Source organism: Lactuca virosa, chromosome 3, assembly GCF_052849685.1.
Source record: "Lactuca virosa cultivar CGN04683 chromosome 3, Lactuca_virosa_CGN04683_v6, whole genome shotgun sequence".
In the NCBI taxonomy this organism is placed as follows: Eukaryota; Viridiplantae; Streptophyta; class Magnoliopsida; order Asterales; family Asteraceae; genus Lactuca; species Lactuca virosa.
The window spans coordinates 288,980,392-289,002,742 of record NC_136428.1 but is presented as its reverse complement, the minus strand read 5'-3'; the positions used below and the strand labels follow the sequence as shown (position 1 = coordinate 289,002,742).

The 22,351-nt window shown below is 36.8% G+C and overlaps 1 protein-coding gene and 1 long non-coding RNA gene across 2 annotated transcripts; one reads left to right on the top strand and one right to left on the bottom strand.

The window, feature by feature from the left end:
* Positions 1-1,230: 1,230 nt before the first annotated feature.
* LOC145163000 (uncharacterized) lies at positions 1,231-3,971 on the top strand. The gene is made up of 4 exons (XR_013739498.1): positions 1,231-1,691; positions 2,325-2,405; positions 2,987-3,081; positions 3,187-3,971. It is a non-coding gene; the product is annotated as an uncharacterized LOC145163000 (long non-coding RNA).
* Positions 3,972-20,099: 16,128 nt separating this feature from the next.
* Positions 20,100-21,271, bottom strand: LOC145162999 (multiple organellar RNA editing factor 2, chloroplastic-like). Its single transcript, XM_079081940.1, has 4 exons — positions 20,797-21,271; positions 20,571-20,668; positions 20,415-20,480; positions 20,100-20,341 (listed from the first exon to the last, which is right to left on the bottom strand). The coding sequence occupies exons 1-4, from the start codon at positions 21,201-21,203 to the stop codon at positions 20,172-20,174; spliced, it is 741 nt and encodes a 246-aa protein (XP_078938066.1). The 5' UTR covers positions 21,204-21,271; the 3' UTR covers positions 20,100-20,171.
* Positions 21,272-22,351: the final 1,080 nt, after the last annotated feature.

Below are 22,351 nucleotides of genomic sequence, written 5' to 3'. Positions count from 1 at the left end.
CAGATGGCGGCATTCCAAACCACTAATTAACCACTCATTTCCAGCTGCAGTCCTCTAGCCAATCATAACAACCGTTTCCTTCTTGAGTCCCGCGACTCGAATGCACGACCTCAAGCAACCCTACCACAATATCGACAGATACAAAACTACTGCCATGAATCATGGTATCAAACCATGCTATCTCTCCTGACCAGCCCTTAGAATTCTCAAAACTCTCCTCGATTCGAGTATGAATCATGTGCTTCCAGTAGTATGGGTCCAATACTACCTTCCACACCTATCCATACTTTCCTCAAGTGTGACATCCCGAAATATAGGGCATAGATTTCAGATGACTAAATTACGGTAAATTTGTTTGTAATTTAACTCGTTCAGTTTTAGTGAATCTAATGAAATATAAATGATTTCAATTCAATTACTATATGATATCAGATGATACTTTACTTTCAAACGTGTAAACTGACAGTCAAATCAAACCGCTCAACTACAGCGCTGACTAATGCGTCAGAAAAATTGAAATTTTCCATTAAGCAATTTTGAGAAAAGAAAACATTAAAATATTATAGTACATGTTCCCCTATTTCCGAAAATATAAACCACGTCCAAAACGGAGTTCGTATGCAAAAGATACGACAGTTTTAAGAAAACAGACAGTAAAACACTGTTTCTCTTTAATCGCGTAACACCGAATCGATCCGTTGAGGTACTTACGCTTTGTCGACGGGATTTTCGAGAATGTTTTTGGAATTAGACTATAATCTATTATTTAATTCCGTACTCAAAATATTTTTACTTAAAATATTTACAAAATTCGCGAAAACGGACACCGCGAGCCGTTTAGACTCGAAACTTCAAACGCAATTTCCCAGAGTTCTGTAACTCCAAAAATTAATCCGTTTGATGTTCTGGAATACTTGAATTAACTCTATCTAACAGTACTTTTTATAAAAATTCTTGATGCATGGATCCCGATGCACCCGGTTTAGTGTGTTTTAGACATTTAATGGGGGTAACCCTATATAGGGCCTACATATGACCCAAGAAGTCAAAAATGACCAGATTTCTTTCCCTTCTCACTTATCCCATGTGACCATATTCTCTACATTGCTTGCGTACCTCAACTTAGGGTATAATGCATGGTTGGAGGTATAGCCTCATGTGGGTTGTGTGCGTTGGTTTTTGCTATAAATTGAAGCTTAAGAATGCTTTAATTCCCACTCATCAGCTTCACTTCCCTTCATCCTATCTAAATCTTGATCTTTCCTTCCTCTTTCTATTCTCTAATTGCTTTCTTGAGCACCACAATAAAAATCCACCACAAACCACCAAAGCACCACCCTAAACCCACCATTTCATCACCCTTATAACCCCCTTAATCATCACCACCCTCTCTGCCATTCTCCTTCATTGAATTCCACTCAAAACAGGAGGAGGAACCGGAGGAAACCACTGCCGGAACCACCCACTGCCACCATACCATCACCTATTGCCACCACCGGGAAAAACCCACACCCACTCCTTGTTTGCTGCTGAATTCGATCCCCAAGGGTCTCTCCACCTCCCTTGCATCGAAACTCGCCATTACCAGCAAGAAACAGGCGGCAGAAGACCACTGGAGTGCCCTCCTGCCACCTCCGTCACTTCTCTATTGCAGCTCCGGCCACCACCTCCATTTCACCGCCTCCACCATTGTAAGCCTTCCACACTCTACCTCTTTGCTCGGTTACTACCCTTTCACGCATTAGTGATAATCACAAAACTCTTTACGTATTTTTTTCTTTCTTACGATCGGGGACGAAGAACAGAGAGGTATACCCTCCTGTGTACGTAAATGTGAAAGACATTGTTCAAACTCCCATTCCAATTAAACACAATATATCTAGTTTTTAAAAGTTTTACAAATGTAGTCCAAAGCCATTAAAACTTCAATTAAAAATGGCAAAATCTAGTGTGGAAAAACCCTCGAATGGATCGATAAACTTTAAAAGAAAATTTATAAAATTTATTGATAAATTTTACTAAATAAATTTTAGAATAAATAAATTTTTAGAAGCTATTAATTTAATTTCAATTTAAATAAAATTTTGGATTATTTAAATATTTTGGAAAATAATAAATTAAAATTTTTAATATTTATAATATAATTTATTTAAATTGGTTATGTAATTAAATTTTGGAATAATAAAAATTTGGAAAATTAATAAATCATTATACTTAGTCAAAATGCCCTAATAACGTCCAAATATATATATATATATATATATATATATATATATATATATATATATATATATATATATATATATATATATTGAAATTTCTAGGAAATCGGATTAATCCCGGAGATCATGAGCTCTCGACAATACTTCCTGGGTTTCAGAACTACTCGTTGACCACTCGATAAGGTGCGTGTTACGTCCCCTCTTTTGTATTTACTTATTTTGGGGGAGAATACATGTACTAAGTATTATAAACTATACAAATATATTATTACATTACCTTTTAACTGCTTACGATACGAGTAATCTTGTTTGAAGGGCCGCTTGGGTTGTTGGATTGCAGAACGGCTTAATTGCTAAAATGATTCTGCCCTCTAGTGTTTCATGTCTGGCCTCATTTGTACATAGTAGTTACAAAACCTTGTTTTAATACTTATATATTATAAGTAAACAATATCGTTTTAAACTTTGATATCATAGTATGTTATGTTTATACAACTAATGAAATAACATATGCCTTTTACTATAGAGTTTATAAAAGAAACATACTTTGTTATAAAAGTTAGAGCCTTATACTTTACACATATGTCAAACATACTCGACTTTTATATACTTAATGTCATGAAATTCATTATGTCTAGAACTTACCCATAAGTAAGTTAGGGCTGAGAGTTATTCACAAAATTTTTAGTTAAGTGCTTTTAGTGAGATGATATTCATTAGCTGATTCTAACCACTTAGCATATCCACACTACATGTATTATCAGGAAATCAATAATCAAGCAAATTCAGACGACGGATAATGAGGAATCTCAGGCAATTTAGTTTAGTACTGTTTATTATGTCCGCCTACGTGTTTAAGGTAATTCATATATTATACTATTATATGTAAGAACCATGTATTCAAACATCAAGATGGAATTTAAATGTTGTTTTGTTTACTGTTGTACTTGTGCTATATATTCAGTTTATCTGTGATACATGAACTTAGTCGCCCAGCCCGACATGTTCCGCCGCCTCGGCCGGGGGAGTGACATCAAGAATCATCTCAAGTCCTCTAAGACCTACTAAAAAAATCCTCCCGATACCTACTCAACAGCGTAACAACCACACTAAAATACTTCCTAGGTTCTCCTAGGATTTCCCCACCTCCCCTGCCATCAACTGTTGAAGGGCTCCAATCAATATCAGCCAACCACTTCATGAATACAATTACATGCAACAAAACTTAAATAATTCTTCGATTAAAGGACCCAACCCTACAACGGTTAGACTCAAACGAGAGCTGCTCAATAGGGCCAAATCTTTCACTCTAAGATTACTTAATCCCCATTGCAAGTAACTTAATGTATTCATTTGATAGTTGGCTCATATCAACGTGAGCCCCACAAAGCACAAAGCAAGCAACATTCGAGCAACGGAGACGACTGACACTAAGATACTATAAAATCAGGCAGATCCTCATATGAAATTCTCGATCGCTACCTCCCAGCATCTTGGATGCACCTTCGCCCTAACCACACTCTCTCAAGAGTGGCTAATCATTCCACGCGCTATCCGGCCATGAACTGCAACCACTCATGAAACTTCCACCAACCCTGCAGCACTCGTGTATGCTAATCATACATAACACTGGATCCTATAGATAGTTAAATACTTGATTCCGCCATAATCCCTTCATCAAATACGAACAGGAAATAAGGTCAAACCAAAAATTCTCAAGTTATAGAAACTTAGTTATGTAGAACTATGATGCATACACCAAGCAACTACAATAATGATGTGAATTTCATATAAGAAAGAAACCTAGGCTAACATGCATCATATAATTAGGAAATTCTACCATGCAATTCCTGAAGATCCTTAGCCGATCACTAGCATGCTGTTCTAACATATTACAGTATCAAATAACAGTGTAGTGATTTGGGGTCTACTTACTGGCTCCGGCTGATCGTACACATCGCATCCTTTCTTGATTATTTTGAAAACAATTTTGAAAATCACTTTCAAAACAATTTTATTTCCTTAGTTTGAGATTGTATTCACACGAGTGTTCCTCCAATTCACTCAAACCAAGGCTCTGATACCAAATTTTAACATCCCAAAAACGTCAACAAATTTAAACCTTTCAAAACAACTCATTTACTAATAAAAATGTTTACAAAACCATTGTTTCCAAAACGTGATTTAAAATCAGAGTCTTCCAAGCTCCAGTCAGTTGTAAAACCAAGGGTGTATACGGTCACGCCTTCGCCGTGCCACAACCATCTGAAGCACCTGAAACAATAAACTGAAACTATAAGAACAAAGCTTAGTGATTTCCCCCAAAGTACCACCACATACACATAACAAACAAATCATATGCACAAATACTCATGCCTGGCCCAATCAGCTTCGGGCTGGAATACCAGGCATGTCCACGATGGGCCCAGTCATCCTCGGGATGGAATACCCTTGTATCATAAGCATGTATGGTCCAATTAACCATCGGGTTGGAATACGAAACATGTCGGGTCCAATCAACCGTCAGGTTGGAATACCCCCAGCCTGTTGACTGACGTACAAAGCAGTCCAGTCTCACCATATACCATAACAATCATGTCGGGTCCAATCAACCATCGGGTTGGATACCCCATGCCCATTCAATCATAGGGTCTAGTCATCCTCGAGATGGAATACCCTAGATTGGAATGCCAATATATATATATATATATATATATATATATATATATGTATATATATATATATATATATATATATATATATATATATATATATAACTCGGGTCCAGTCAACCATCGGTTTGGAATACCCTCGGTCTATTGGCTCACGTACAAAGCAGTAAAGCCTCAGCCACCAACCAAATATGTGCACGTATACTAGACCTGGCAAAACATGACACGACATGAAAACCCGACATGAAATTAGCAGGTTAGGGTCATAGATTTCGACACGTTTATGTAAACGGGTTGACACGACAAGACACGACACAATAATTAAACGCGTAGGGTTAGGGTCAAAACTTTCAACTCGAAGATGACTCGAATATGACCCGTTTAATTATATATTATTTATTATAAATTTCATATTTTTATAAATATTATATGTTACAGACTTGTAGTGGGCCAAACTCAATAATTAGAAATAATATTAAAATATTCAAAGTTACTTAATTTTACTCATCCTCACCACTTATCCGCTTTGCTCCCCAACTTTAACTCTTTTCATTTTGCCTTCTAAACTTACTAAAATTTGTATCATTCCATCTCCTAACTCCAATGTTTCACTTTTTCATTTTTGCATCCATAACTCCTACTTTCCAACCTTTAAAATGTTTCAAGCGACATGATACAACATATTTACAAGGTATAAACCTTAACCCGAAACCCGACATGAAACCGACATGGAAATAAACAGGTTGACACGACACGACACGATAATTAAGCAGGTCAGGTTAGGGTCAAGTCCTTTCAACCCGTTTAATGTCCTGACACGACACGAACCCGACACGACCCGACACGTTTACGAGGTCTAACATATACAGATAAACATGTAATCAGTCAGCAAACAATCAGGTAGATCTACATATCACTAAGCATAGCATCATACTATCACATATCAGGATATCTAATCCAATGGGTCGGCCTTGATGCCTTCGACGTGTAAGTACAGTGAGGAAGACTTACCTTAATCTGCTGATAATCAAATAACTGCTCGGACCGCCGAACCGGACAACCTCACGAAAACTAATAGTATATACAATCTTAATCAATAATTAACCCGATAACCTAAAATACCCTTAGGTCAAACTTGGTCAAACCTTGTCAAAGTCAAACTCAAAGGTCAAAGTCCAAAAGACAATATTTCTTCCCAGCGGAGTACGCCCTACGTAGGTACCAAGAGAGTACGCCCAACGTACTCTGATGGTGATCAATAGCAGGGTGCTGACCACATACGCGCAGCGTAGCACCAGGTACGCCCAGCATACTCAGCCCAGTCCCAAAACTCAATTAAGAGCTTATTCCATTAGGTTCTTTCATCCAAAACTCAGATCCAAGCCCAAAATGATGTCCTAAGTCTTAAAGTTTCAAACTTTATGACTTTGCATGGCTATAAAGTGCTTAATATTCAAACCCCTAAGTTCTTAACCCAATAAGACATCACAACTCTTGCATGGAAGGGATAGAGGGCCAAGATCACATTTTTATAGTTCATAATAGCTTTATAAAGGATAAAGTTTCCAACTTTATCCATTAGAATGGTCCCAACAAACAAGATCTAGTCTTTAAGTCTTAAAGGGGCCCAAAAGTTCATCATTTTAACCTTAATCCATTAAGTACAAGTCTCCAACTTTCATATCTGAATCAAAATGATGTTTAGATGGATAAAGTTTCTAACTTTATCCATAACAATGTCACAAACTTTCAAGATCTAAACTTTATGCACTAAAATGACCAAAAGCTCATAACATCAATGTAACATACACGTTATTAACCTTGTTTAATTATCGTGTTTTGTAAGCTTGTTAGCTTAAAAATGAATAATATTATTAAATATTATATGATTTTGAACGTTGAGTTCTAACAAGATAGTTTTTACGAGATTTGAAGTAAAACTATGTTTAGAATTATTCGGAAAATATTGGAAGTCTTATGAGATTCTGATCAAAAGTCAACTATTGAAATTAACGAAAATATAAAGTTAAAAATAAGTAAAAATAATGTTATTAAAAGTTGTAGATTATCTCGTTAGAAACATTTAGACGAAAACCTCATCGAAATTTGAGTTATAACGAAGAAGTTATGACTCATTAAAGTTTCGCGACAGAACCGGCACGACGCTATATGACGTAAAAAGTGAGTTTTCAATAAACTACTTTTTAGTTTTGGTGATCTAAATAAAAGTTGTAGTATTCGTTAAACCGAGTATTTTCATAAAAAGAACGTCCAAATCTGACTTCGTATGAGGAAGTTATGATTTTTCTAATATTGGGTATAGCAGTATACAGCTAAAAATTAGAAATAAAGATCGAGTAATTTTTTAGCCGACACAACCTAAACGAGAATCTAAGGTCTCGTCAATAGTAGTATAAAGGTAAAAAGACAGATGAAAACGGACGTCGGATGAAGAAGTTATGAAATTTAACGGATTTTCCTGTCCCGGTCTGTTAAAAATAATAATATTAAACATAAATTCAAAATTAGCCAATGGCGCCTAAAAGAAAGTTGTAGAGTATGCGAAAGTTATGAATTTTTGAAGTTTTGGGCACAAAATCCGAGAATCTTCGCATACTAGGCTCGGAATCGGCCACGTACAACCCTCGCATGCATGCCGCGTGTCCTACTCGTGGTGCGTCCAAAGAGCGGTCCAACTAAAATCCACCGCGTGTCGCACCGGTGGCATGTCCGAAGCGAGCCACCTCGCCTGCAAGATCCGACGCGTGCCACCTTCGCTCGTCCGACGCGTGCCCTTCTCCTTTCCTCGGGATCTGAAGACCTCGCCCTATATAAAGGGAGGTGCGAACCCTCCCGGTTTTGGTTGGATTTTTGCATAATTTTTCACATTAAACTTCCTTTCAAGCTACTTTTAACCCCCCGAAGCCTCGAGAACATACCCAACACCCGAAGAACGTCCCGAAGCGCCCGAAGACCCCGAGAAAATTATCTTTTCGGTTTGAAACTCAACCCTCGCAAGGCCCGGTTTTCAATAAAGCTTCCGGTTTTCATCGAAGAAAGTCATTTATAGAAACGAAGCGCTGCCTAAATTACCATTTTAACATTCGATTATTTCACGGTGTGTTCAATATAGGGACAATTTTATGTTATGTGTTATATGTGCGATATGCTTTCCTGTGTTATCCTGATATTGGATTTATACCTTTGGTCATGTAGATCATGTCTCGAATCACTTCTGGTATTGGTTTTATACCTTTGGCTATGTAGAGCATGTCTCATATCACTTCTGGTATTGGTATTATACCTCTAGCCATGTAGAGCTTGTCTCGTATAACTTCTGGTATTGGCTTTGTGCCTTTGGCCATGTAGAGCATAACTCGTATCACTTTTGGTATTGGCATTGAGCATAGTCGGTTTGTATCCAAGCCCTTGTAATCAGACTGTCTATGTAAAATATGTTTATGAATATGCATGTAGCATGTTTGGAGTAATATGGTAAGGTTTTAGAGAAGGGGTCTCTCAATCATTGTATCAGAGCAGTAGTTTAAGTGAACTAAATCCCACAGATTGGTATTTAGACTTAAGCTATTGGAAGTTCAACATATGAACTGATTCATTATTAGTATATGGATACAAACCATAGGAAAGACTTAAGTAGAGTGTTAGGTAATGATAAATCCTAATATTCTAAAATACTATGTTACTCCAAATTTTCAGAGCAATGGTTGAACAAGTGAGTAGTCATACACCAGAAATGGGTGGAGATCCTCATCATGATGAAGGAGAAACTCCAGTATCCCCTCGTGAAGAGCGACTCTTCGATAAACTTACTGGTGTTATTCGACAGACTCTCGAAAAACACAAAAAACATAGTGATAAAAGTAAAGAGAAAGCCACTGGAGAATCTTTGGGAGAGAAGGCGAAACGTCCCTCATTTAAAACTTTCAAGAGTAGTGGTGCTACTGAGTTTTCAGGAGTCCTTAATCCTATTGTTGTTCTTACCTGGATCCAGAAAACAGAAAAAGTATTCCGTATCTCTCATGTGGTTAATGAAGACAAGGCTAATTATGCTTCTGCAATGCTGATCGGAGAAGCCTTGGTCTGGTGGGAAGCAACTTTTGAAGCTCTCAATGAGTATGACCAGGAGAATTTCTCCTGGGAGATGTTCAAAACTTGCTTGCTAGGAAAGTATTGTCCTCTAGACATGAGGAGAAGATTGGAGAAAGAATTCTTCGAGCTTAAGCAGGAAGGAATAACCGTGAATGAGTATGAAACTCAATTCAATCAGAGAGCACGGTTTGCTGCAAAGTATATTCCAACTGAAGACGATAAAATTCAGTTATTCATGGAAGGGTTACGGTATGACATCCATGATTTCGTGATCAATCGGGATATTTTGTCATTTGATAAAGCTGTTGAGTATGCCCGAAAGTGCGAGCATGACTTAGAGATACGCGGTGCCACTCTTTCTATTCCGAAGCATCCACGTATTGATTGAATTGTTCCTGTTTCTTCTATTCCATCAACTCGATCTGTTCGATATGATTCTAATGCAAGAATGCAATCTCAGATCGCCTTTCGTGGCCGCGGTAGGTCACAATCTTTTTCTCTTCAGTCACCATCGTGTCGAAATTGTGGAAAGAATCACCAGGGCCAATGCAAAATAGAAAAAGGATCGGTGATTTGCTATGGATGTGGAGAAATAGGCCACATGAAGCCCGTTTTCCCGATGAAGAATGTTACATGCTATGCTAGTGGTGTTACTGGCCACAGGAAGCTTTTCTGTCCTACCCTTATTAGTCAAGTGGCGGGAAGTCAAGCTTCTGTTCAACAACCAAAGGGTACTTTAACTAAAAAGGAGGAGGTGCCAAAAGCTAAGGGTCATGCATTTCAGATTACCACAGAGGAGGCATGCGAGGAACCGAATATTGTGACTGGTACATTTCTCGTCAACTCTAGACCTGCTCACATCTTATTTGATTATGGTGCCTCAGATTCTTTTGTGTCTCATGAATTTTCGCATTCGTTTCAAATTGCTTGATATACACTTGCGCAACCATTTCACGTAGATACCGCTGGAAGTATATCATTACTTGCTGATAAAGTCCATAGAGATTGTGTCATAGAAATTGAAGGCTATAATTTTCTTGCTAATCTGATTCCTATCTCCTTGCCCAACTTTGATATTATTCTCGGCATGGATTGGTTGTCAATGAACCGCGCAGAACTCTTGTGCTATGAAAAATCGTACGCATTCCTATCGAAGGGGAGAATCCTATTTATGTCTACGATGAACAAAGACTTATAATCTTAAAAATAATTTCTTTCCTAAAATCTCGTAAATTTATATCGAAGGGGTGTTTTACCTATCTGGCCTATACAGTTGATATCTCAAAAGAGGAGAAGAAAACTGTAAATGATGTTTTCGTTGTTAATGAATATCCTGATGTTTTCCCCGATGATTTGTCTGGACTTCCTCCGGATAGGCAAATAGAATTCCGAATTGACCTTGTGCCTGATGCTGCTCCGATTGCAAAGACTCCTTATCGTCTTGCACCAGCTGAGATGAAGGAATGATGATTCAACTGCAAGAATTACTTGACAAAGATTTTATTCGACCGAGTACCTCTCCTTAGGGTGCTCTAGTATTGTTTGTCAAGAAGAAGGACGGTTCGATGCGAATGTGTATTGATTACCGTGAGCTAAATAAGGTAACTATAAAAAACAAGTACCCACTACCTCGCATAGATGACTTGTTCGATCAACTTCAGTGTGTTAGCTATTTCTCGAAGATTGATTTGAGATATGGCTATCATCAGTTGAAATTACACGAGCAGGATGTATCAAGACTGCTTTCCGTACTCGATATGGGCATTTTGAATTCCTTGTCATGTCGTTCGGTCTGACGAATGCTCCTGCTGTATTCATGGATATGATGAATCGGATATGTCGTCTAATGCTTGATAAATTTGTAATCGTATTCATTGATGATATTCTAATTTATTCCAAGTCTGAATCTGATCATGCCATTCATATTCGTGAAATTTTAGAACTTCTTCGAAAGGAGAAACTATATGCTAAATTCTCGAAATGTAAATTTTGGCTTCGCCAAGTTCAATTTCTCGGCCATGTGATTTCTGGTGACGGTATATCCGTAGATCCTACCAAAATTGAAGCCATTCAGAATTGGGAAGCACCTCGTAATGCTTCTGAAATTCGCAGTTTCTTGGGTCTCGCGGGGTATTACCGGAGATTCATTCAAGATTTTTCACGTATAGTTGTACCTCTCACAAGTTTTACACGAAAGGAAGCAAAGTTCAAATGGGGTGAAGCCCAAGAAAAAGCTTTCTCAACTTTAAAATATCTTTTGACTCATGCTCCAATCTTATCACTTCCAAAAGGTGATAATGATTTCTCAGTGTATAGAGATGCTTCAAGGTTGGGACTTGGTTGTGTGTTGATGCAACGTGGTAAAGTGATAGTCTATTCCTCAAGACAACTGGAAGATTATGAAAAGAATTATCCCAGTCATGACCTCGAACTCACTGCAGTGGTATTTGCCCTAAAAATTTAGAGACATTATCTTTTTGGTACAAAATGCCAATTGTTTACCAACCACAAACTCTCAAGTATATATTCATTCAGCAAACTTTGAATATGAGACAACAAAGAGCCATGGAGCTGATCAAAGACTATGACTGTGAAATCTTGTATCATCCTGGCAAGGCTAATGTAGTTGCCAATGCACTTAGCAGAAAGGTATATCATAATAGTGTGTGTTATGCTATTACTCACACTACAGTAAAGTTCACTATTCTTGATGAACTAGAGAAATGGCAAGTAGAGGCCTTAAAGCCAGAAAATGTGAAGAATGAAGGGATGATACATTATGTTGATATTTTACTTGATGATCCACGAGGATTGAAGGTATTTAAGAATCGGCTATGGATTCCAAAGATTGGCGGATTAATACAGAAGATTTTAGATGAAGCCCATAAGTCTAAGCTGTCAATACATCCTGGTACGAGTAAAATGTACTATGATGTACGGGCTGCTTATTGGTGGCCTGGATTAAAGAGAGACATTGGAAGATACGTGCAGAAATGTTTAATATGCTTACAAGTCAAACAGAGCACCAAAAGCCTTACGGAATTCCAGAAAGTATTAGTGTTCCCGTGTGGAAATGGGAAGAGCTGTCCATGGATTTTATTACCAAATTGCCAAAGACTGCTAGACAGAATGAGAGATTTTAGGTAATTGTCGACCGGCTGACTAAGAGTGCACATTTTCTTGCCATGTGTGAAACAGCTCCAATGGAGAAATACGCACAAGTATACTTAGATGAAATTGTTGCGAGACATGGTGTGCCACTAAAGATTATTTCCGATCGTGATACTCGTTTCACTTCTCATTTTTGGGCGATTATGCAATGTGAATTGGGATCTCGAGTTGCTCTCAGCACAGCTTATCATCCCCAGATAGATGGCCAGACGGAGAGAACAATCCAAACAGTAGAAGATATGCTTTGTGCATGTGTCTTGGAGTTCGGTGGTAACTGGGATAAGTACTTACCTCTTGTCGAATTTTTGTATAATAACATCTACCACACTTCAATCAAAATGTCGCCATATGAAGCACTATATGGGTGCAAATGTCGTACACCATTATGTTGGCGTGGTGTAGGACAGAAAATCCTTGGACGCCCTGAAATGATTCAAAACACCACTGACAAGATTCAAATTGTACGAGAAAGAATGAAAGCGGCCCAGGATCGACAAATGTCCTATGCAGAAAAGAGGAGACGACCCATAGAATTCCAGGTGGGTGATTTCGTAATACTGAAAGTATCCCCATGGAAAGGCATTATGCGATTTAGGAAGAAAGGAAAACTAAGTCCTATATTTGTTGGTCCTTTTAAAATCATCCAGACAATTGGTAAACAAGCATACCGCTTGGAATTGCCTGAAGATTTGGCAGGTATTCATGATGTGTTTCATGTGAGTTATCTACGTAAATGTTTGAGCATATATGATGAAACGGTTCCGTTATCCGAGGTGAAACTGGATAATAAGTTAAGATATGTAGAAGAGTCTGAAGAGATCATAAACGAAAGAACGGCTAATCTACGTAATAAAGAAATGGAGTTGGTGCTTGTCAAGTGGAAACACCATCGAGGCCCAAATTATACTTGGGAAAATAAGAATGAGATAAGAGCGAAATATCCCCATTTTTTTAAATCGTTGTAATTTCGGAGACGAAATCCTCAAAAGGAGGAGGTATTTGTAACATACACGTTATTAACCTTGTTTAATTATCGTGTTTTGTAAGCTTGTTAGCTTAAAAATGAATAATATTATTAAATATTATATGATTTTGAGCGTTGAATTCTAACAATATAGTTTTTACGAGATTTGAAGTAAAACTATGTTTAAAATCATTCGGAAAATATTGGAAGTCATATGAGATTCCAATCAAAAGTCAACTATTGAAATTAACGAAAATATAAAGTTGAAAATAAGTAAAAATAATGTTATTGAAAGTTTTAGATTATCTCGTTAGAAACATTTAGGAAAAAATGTCATCGAAATCCGAGTTATAACGAAGAAGTTATGACTCATTAAAGTTTCGCGATAGAACCGGCACGACGCTATATGACGTAAAAAGTGAGTTTTCAATAAACTACTTTTTAGCTTTAGTGATCTAAATAAAAGTTGTAGTATTCGTTAAACCGAGTATTTTCATAAAAAGAACGTCCAAATCTGACTTCGTATGAGGAAGTTATGATTTTTCTAAGATTCGGTATAGCAGTATACAACTAAAAATTTGAAATAAAGATCGAGTGATTTTTTAGCCGACACAACCTAAACGAGAATTGAAGGTCTCATCAATAGTAGTACAACGGTAAAAAGACAGACGAAAACGGACGTCGGATGAAGAAGTTATGAATTTGTAACGGATTTTCCTGTCCCGGTCTGTTAAAAATAATAATATTAAAAATAAATTTAAAATTAGCCAATGGCGTCTAAACGAATGTTGTAGAGTATAATCTCGCCTACGCGTGGATATAAAGAACGTTGAAAACGGAGCTCGTATGCGAAAGTTATGAATTTTTGAAGTTTTGGGCACAAAATCCGAAAATCTTCGCATACTAGGCTCGGAATCGGCCACGTACAACCCTCGCATGCATGCCGCGTGTCCGACTCATGGTGCGTCCAAAGAGCGGTCCAACTGAATTCTAGCTTGTGTCGCACCGGTGGCATGTCCGAAGCGAGCCACCTCGCCTGCTAGATCTGACGCGTGCCACCTTCGCTCGTCCGATGCGTGCCCTTCTCCTTCCCTCCGGATCCGAAGACCTCGCTCTATATAAAGGGAGGTGCGAACCCTCCCGGTTTTGGTTGGATTTTTGCATACTTTTTAACATTAAACTTCCTTTCAAGCTACTTTTAACGCCCCGAAGCCTCGAGAACATACCTAACACCCGAAGAACGTCCCGAAGCGCCCGAAGACCCCGAGAAAATTATCTTTTCGGTTTGAAACTCAACCCTCGCAAGGCCCGGTTTTCAATAAAGCTTCTGGTTTTCATCAAAGAAAGTCATTTATAGAAACGAAGTGCTGCCTAAATTACCATTTTAACATTCGATTATTTCACGGTGAGTTCAATATAGGGACAATTGTATGTTATGTGTTATATCTGCGATATGCTTTCCTGTGTTATCCTGATATTGGATTTATACCTTTGGCCATGTAGAGCATGTCTCGTATCACTTCTGGTATTTGTATTATGCCTCTGGCCATGTAGATCATGTCTCGTATAACTTCTGGTATTGGCTTTGTGCATTTGGCCATGTAGAGCATGACTCGTATCACTTTTGGTATTGGCATAGGGATAGGTAGGGCTGAAAGCCTATATATTCTAGCAAAATGATAATCAGAAATTGTTTATTTTCTATGCCACTTGGGTTGAAGCTTTATGATGTATATCATGTTAAAATTATTGTGTCTCATTGATCGTAAATCTTGGAATCAAATCATTGGTTGATATGGAAGGCCTGTTATATGATACAAATATACCGTTGTTATTCTTTGTCTCTCCTTGCTTCTGTCATATTGATATATATATATATATATATATATATATATATATATATATATATATATATATATATGGCATAATGTTATACTGTAACTATTATTGAACTCACTAAGCGTCACCGCTTACCCCTCGCAATGTTTAACTATTTCAGGTGTTAAGCATCCAGTATAGACATATACTGTTGGAAGATTTAGAATAATTAATATTATTACTTTTGCACGTAGTGTTCATATATGTATAAGAATTATAAATTCCTGGGTAGTTATGTATTATATATAAAACTTTGTGAAAATCTTAATAGTCGGTTTGTATCCTGACTCTTGTAATCAGACTATCTATGTAAAATATGTTTATGAATATGCATGTAGCATGTTTGGAGTAATATGGTAAGGTTTTAGAGAAGGGGTCTCTCAATCCAAAACTAGTTAGATCTAACAAATGCATCATCAAGATTCAAACATTATACCTCTAGAAGATAGATCAAGGTCAACAAAGTCTAGATCTACCAGCTCCAATGCAACCAACACTTCTCCAAGAAGTGTCTTCTTCTCTAAAGTGCACCATGCATACTCCAAAGCACTTAAAAACACCTTCTTTTACCACACAAGGCTCAACTAGGGTTAGGGTTTCATGGAAGGGGTGTTGGAGGGGTGGAGGCTGAGAATGGAGTGGGTTTGGGGGAGTTAAGGAGCTTAAATAGGACTCAAACCAAGAAAATAGGGTTTAGGCACTGATTGCATACGACCAACGTACTCAGGGTGCCTATGTACACCTAGCGTGCTTCCCTTTGTATGCCCAACGTACTCAGCATAACCCAAAACCGACCAAACAATAAACAGTCATAATTTCTTCATTCTAACTCCGATTTTGACGTTCTTTATATCCACGGAAAGGTAACGAGAAACTTTACACTTCTATCAACTCATACTTGCCTTAAAACTTTCCGGAAAAATAAAATTCAAAATTCATAAAAGCCCAAACTGACACTTTACCGGAATACCCCTTGGCGCCAAAACACAGAATGAACTCCCGGATCATCCAAATTACATTACCCACACCCAAATGGGTCTAAATCTCTTTTCCTCAAAGGCCCTTAACCTGATGATACTTGGTCTTCGGGTCACCACCCCCACATAGGAAACGATTCGGAACAGGGCATTACAGATATGCTCTTAGTTCTTGTTATGGTTAAGTTTCATGCATTTTGGTCCCTTTTGCTTGGTATTCTTGAGTATGGTCTACTCTAGACTTCATGAGTTGTCCTTTTAAAGGTTTTGGGGTAGCTTGAATCATAAAAACGGGTTCTTGGTCGTTAATATCCTTTCATGTATGAGCTAGGAAGTTTTAATGGGTTAAGGAGTTAGGGTTTTTGGTATTGGAGACTTTATAGCCATGCAAAGTCATAAAGTTGGAAACTTTATGACGTAGGACATAATCTTGGGGTTGGATCTAAGTTTTGGACGGAAGAGCTTAATGGAATAAGCTCTTAATGAAGTTTTAGAACTTGGCAGCGTACGTTGGGCATATGCGGTCAACGCCCTGCTTTTGGTCAACATCAGAGTACGTCGGGCGTACTCTTTTGGTACGTAGGGCATACTCCGCTAGGAAGGGATTTTGACTTTTGGACATTGACCGTTCACTTTGACTTTGACCAGGGTTGACCAAGTTTGACTTAAGGGTATTTTAGGTATTTTGAGCTGATTAATTGAGATTAATTCCTTGATTTTGGTTAGGTAATCGTAGATCCAATTTTCGAGACTGAGATTTATTCAACTTGCATTCAGAATGGGATGTGAGTTTTCCTCACTGTACTTGTGGGTCAAGTCACCAATGTCGGCCAGGTAGATTTTGTACCCTGTTATAGGATATTGTTATGCTGTAGTGATCCGTTAAGATCTGCACGTTTATCTGTTTACTGTTATATGTTCATCTGTTATACATATGTCAACATATTGTGATGGGTTGAGGTTGTACTGCTTTGTGTTATAGCCAACAACCCTCGGGAGCATTCTAGATATGAGCTGAGGGCCTATTAGGCATGACAGACCCGTACTGAGGGATCAGGGGTATTCCAGACTTATATTGAGGACCTTGCAGGGGTATTCCAGACATAGGCTGAGGACCTAGTATATGTTGTTATATGCTGTGTGTTTGGTACTTTGGGGGAAGTCACTAAGCTTTGGCTTACAGTTTTCAGTTTATAGTTTCAGGTACTTCCGAGGATCGTGGACAAACGAAGACATGATCGTACACAACTTCATGTTTTTATGTCTTTGGGTCTTGGGATAAACTCTTATTTGAGATAATGTTTTTGAAACAATGACTATTTTTGTAAACCATATTGATTCATGGTTCTCGGGAGCATTCTAGATATGAGCTGAGGGCCTATTAGGCATGACAGACCCGTACTGAGGGATCAGGGGTATTCCAGACTTATATTGAGGACCTTGCAGGGGTATTCCAGACATAGGCTGAGGACCTAGTATATGTTGTTATATGTTGTGTGTTTGGTACTTTGGGGGAAGTTACTAAGCTTTGGCTTACAGTTTTCAGTTTATAGTTTCAGGTACTTCCGAGGATCGTGGACAGACGAAGACATGATCGTACACAACTTCATGTTTTTATGTCTTTGGGTCTTGGGATAAACTCTTATTTGAGATAATGTTTTTGAAACAATGACTATTTTTGTAAATCATATTGATTCATGGTTGGTTTTGAAAGTTTTAAATTTATGGTGACCATGTTAATTTTGTGAGACCGTGATACGCAATCTAAAAATAAATTGAAAATGTAAAATAAAAAGAAAAATCCAAAAATTCTTTTTTTAATTTTTAATTTTGTCATTTTATTTACCTAAAAAATAAATAAATAAATAAATAAAAATTATCGTTTTTTTTAAATTACATGAAATATTCTAATAGAATATTACATTGTAAATATTCTAATGTGAATTTTAGAATGTTAGAATATTCTAGTATTCTACTGATTTGTCAGAATGTAAAATATTCTAATATTGTATTACAATATATATATATATATATATATATATATATATATATATATATATATATATATATATATATATATATAATAAAATTACTAAGGTTAATGTCATTTTAACTCAACGAAAACTTTTTTCATTTGTTTTAAACTGTCACTAATATTTTTTTAGTAGTTTAGGAGCTCAAAGTCCTTTTTACCTATTACTAAGGTAATTTAACCCATTATAGCATGTTATAATGCTATTGTAGCCTCCACCTCACCTCCTCCTCTCAAAGTGTGATGCTTGCATGTTCAGGCTTTTACGCTGCTTTTTCGGTGGAAATTAAATGGGATAAAGAAACAAAAGAAATACAAGAACACCCAAAACCCTTCTTCTTCTTCTTCTTCTTCTTCTTCTTCTTCTTCTTCTTCTTCTTTTCAATCTTCTTTATTCTTATTGATTCACCACCATCCGTGCATATTTCACTATGGAAACGATCATATCCCACAGTTCTTTTTTTATTTCCGAGAAAAAGAATAGAAAAAAAGATGGTACCCATGAAGAAATCAACAAAAACCCATCAGTTCTTCGAAAATTACAAGAAAAAAACTTAGAGAGTATGCTTTGGAACAAGCATATGAAGATGGTTGTCTCATTAGATCCCAAAATATTGATTCTTCCGACTCCATCAACATTGAAGACAAGAATTTAGGAAGATCAAGATCGTTAGCAAGACTACAAGCTCAAAAAGAGTTCTTGAAAGCTACATCTCTTGTCGCCGAAAGAACATTTGAAATTCATGACTCGATTCTCGGTTTCAACAAAGCTTTCTCAAAGTTCTATTGATCATATGGAAGATTTTTGACGCTTCTATTCAACAATTCCAATTGAAGCCGAAGGAAGTGATGTTCCACTTGGCGCCTGTTGTTGTGGACCTATATGTTCGCGACAAAAGGAACACCACTACAAGAGCGTGATTAACACTCGAAATTCTGGTTTCCAGGAGGGGCACACCGATAACCATCAATATCAAATTTCAAGGGCTTCCGTTACAGGCGTAGCAAAGCCTAAATCAATCTTTTAGAAATTAAAAACAAACATAAAGTAGAAAGGGGTTTGTTACACCATTATCTGAAGGGGTCTGTTACACCATTATCTGAACCAGGAGGAGTTGATTGATGGTGGTGGGGAAATGCAGCGGAAATGTGAAATCCTTATTTTTGGGGCGATGCCCCCTTTTGGCTCATCGGTTCATGTTTGGCACAGTCACACACCTACGTGGACAAATAATAACATTCGTGTATACTCACCAACACAAATGTACATGGCTATTTAATGAGGCGATGAATGGGTAACCAGTTTACCCTTTCATAATAACAAAAGTAACCAGTTTACCCTTTCATAATAACAAAAGTAACCTTTTAAAACCAACCAAAACCACCTTATTCGTTTAGAGTACAAAAAAAATAATAAATAAAAATAAAAATAAAAATAAAAAAGTAAAAGAAAAAGAAAAAGTCAGAAGACCTTTTAAAATTAATATGAAAAGTTCGTACGGCTAAATGTCAATTTAGCCAAGTTCCTATTGTTGAATTTACTATTTTGCCCTTATTTTTGGAATACAAATTACAGATACCACTTAGCTGAAAGATGACACCACTTAGGTACAAACTAGAACAATTTATATTCCAAGATGTTGATTTAAGTTAGGCAATCTCATAGGTCAACAAGATGCTTGAATCTGTCAAGTATATAGTTAAGTATATAGACCTTATACGCAGGTAACTACTATCAATCCATTTTGTTATTTCCTATGTAATATTTCAATGAATAAATATCATCTTTATCAATGTTTCAAAGTATAAATATATGCTTTAGAAATTATAGTTAGTAACTATAAGTAAATTTTCCATTTATAAAGTAGTTATATTATATCCATTACATCTAAGATTTTAAAAAGTTCGTCAGACGTGTCATGACTCTAAAGCTTGTACTTGACGTCTTTAATAAAATACCGACTTAAGTCATATATGTATACCAAAATTAATAATAGTAGAAAAAATATATAAAAATATTAATTATATATAAAATTATCGCGTTAAACCACGTCTTACAAACGATGTGATTCGTAAAAAATTAAGATTTGACATTTTATGTTAAGTTAACCTTGATTACACCAATAATACCACTAGCAACTATTTTTACGAGCCATGATATGTCTGGTTAGATCTTTGCATCTGTTCATGTCTAGTCCTGTCTAGATCTTTGTATATGTTCCTGTCTAGCACTCTTTGTGGAACCGGTTCCACTCTCCTTTGCCTTTCAGGTGGAGGTGGTCTCTCAAGAATCTCTCCATTCACATACAGCTCACCTGATAAATATCATAAATTATTTAAGTTCAATATCAAACCCTAATTCACTTATAACATGATATATTAGCATACCTCCATAATCTTTGTTTTCAGCATCCAAATATGAATCAGGTGACACCAACATCACACCAGGCTGTCCTGTACAAGTACAACATAGCTACAAGTTGTGACTTACTTCTTCAAAACCAAATAAAAAACAAATGCAATAGATAAAAAAAGAAGACAAACTTTGAAGCTTGTTTGATGTCTCTTCATCAATCTCGCACCCAAATCCAAAGAGAGGTTCGAAATAAACGCTATATATCTTCTTCTTTGCTTCATCCTCACTAGCAAAATTAACAAATTATCATAAGAAAATTTCTCACACACATAAACTCGATCCCATCATTATACTCGAAAACCTAAAAGATGATGACGATAACTAAATTTAATTTGAAGTAAATTAGAGTTTTACCTTCCTAGAACTTTAGATAGGGTTTCAACATAGCAGTCAATCATCTGCTGCTTAGTGGCGTCTTTGTAGGCAGGATCACCCATCAGGATTAACCAATGCTCGTAATCACATCCAGGGGACAGCGTCTCTGTCGGCGGTTGATCACTAGAGTTCGAACAGGAGTTGAGAGGTGAATAACCACTTCCGGCACAGTTTACATGGCGCCGTATAGTGTTCAAAAGAACCGCGCATGGTGCGAACACTCGGAGGGAGTGTGAAAGAGAAGCCGTCGACTGGACGGGTCCAGAAAATCCGGGTAGAGACGGAGCCGATGAAGAAAAAAGACGCTTGTACATGACAAGGTATGAAGAGGACGATCGGAAGTTTAGGAGTGACCGGCCGATGGCGGCTGCCTTTGTCGCCACCATGTCTTACGGATACGATGGTTTGGAATAGTGCTGTAGAAGGGTTTATGGATAGGGGACCCATTTAATTCAAATTAGCCGAATCAATTCTATTTGTATTTTCCGATAACTTTAACTTGTATATAAGTAAGACTAAAATACTACGTCTAATTATAATTGTATATAATCTCGACTAAGAGCAGAGGTATTGTCCTTCTTATTTTAGGTTTAGAGTATTAGAAGTAGTTTATTAGGAATATATATACTTTAGATTTGTTAAAAAAAAAAAAAAAAAAAAAGAAAAAAACATGGGTTATGTTTGGTTAAAAAAAATGAAATGATAAAAAGGAGTTTGATACAAATTGTCTATGTTAGATATAAATGAAACAAATTTGATTGCGATATTTTATTGTAATTTCATAGTATGTATATATTAGAACAATATAAATCTTAGTAATTATCTGAATAATTTTTAATAATAGCATGAAAATAACATCTAACATTCGTATAGTCCACATAGTTAAAATTGCACATTTGGTCTCTAATATTTTTTTTGCTTTAGTATTTCTTTTGCATTCACACCGTTCATAAAATATATTTTTATTACATTTTTCGTCCCTAACTAACATGAAAGAACTCTTTTACCATTTTTAATTTCTGTTTTACCTGTTTTATATTTCTTTTGCTATTATTCTTATTTATTCTACATTTTTTTAATTAAAAAACTGAAATGGCTCACCCACACATAGAGGTGGCAATCGTGTCGTGTCGTGTCAGGTTCGTTTCGTGTCGAAACACTATACGGGTTGAAAGTGTTTAACCCTAACCCAACCCTTTTAATTAACGTGTTGTGTCGTGTCAACCCGTTTATTTTCGTGTCGAGTTTCGGGTTAGAGGTATACCTTGAAATATGTCGTGTCATGTGAGGTTAAAAGATTGAGCATGTTGAAAAAGTAGGAGTTTGGTAGGCGGAAAGGAAAAACAAAAAGTATGGAGGCAGAATAGATGAAGTCATAGCAAGTTCAAACGACAATATTGAAAGAGTATAAGTTGGGGAGGTGGAGGACAAGATCATGAGGGTGAGAGAGTGATTAAAGGGACTATATAGTTTGGGAGAGAATGAAAAAACTGAAATGGAAGTCTTGATCTACATGACTAAGTCATTTCAACAT

Coding starts and splice junctions, on each gene's coding strand:
- LOC145162999 (XM_079081940.1), bottom strand. CDS start 21,203: ATGGTGGCGACAAAGGCAGCCGCCATCGGCCGGTCACTCCTAAACTTC. Junction 20,669..20,796: donor CTATCTAAAGTTCTAGGAAG/GTAAAACTCTAA, acceptor TAATTTTGCTAG/TGAGGATGAAGCAAAGAAGA. Junction 20,481..20,570: donor GACATCAAACAAGCTTCAAA/GTTTGTCTTCTT, acceptor GTACTTGTACAG/GACAGCCTGGTGTGATGTTG.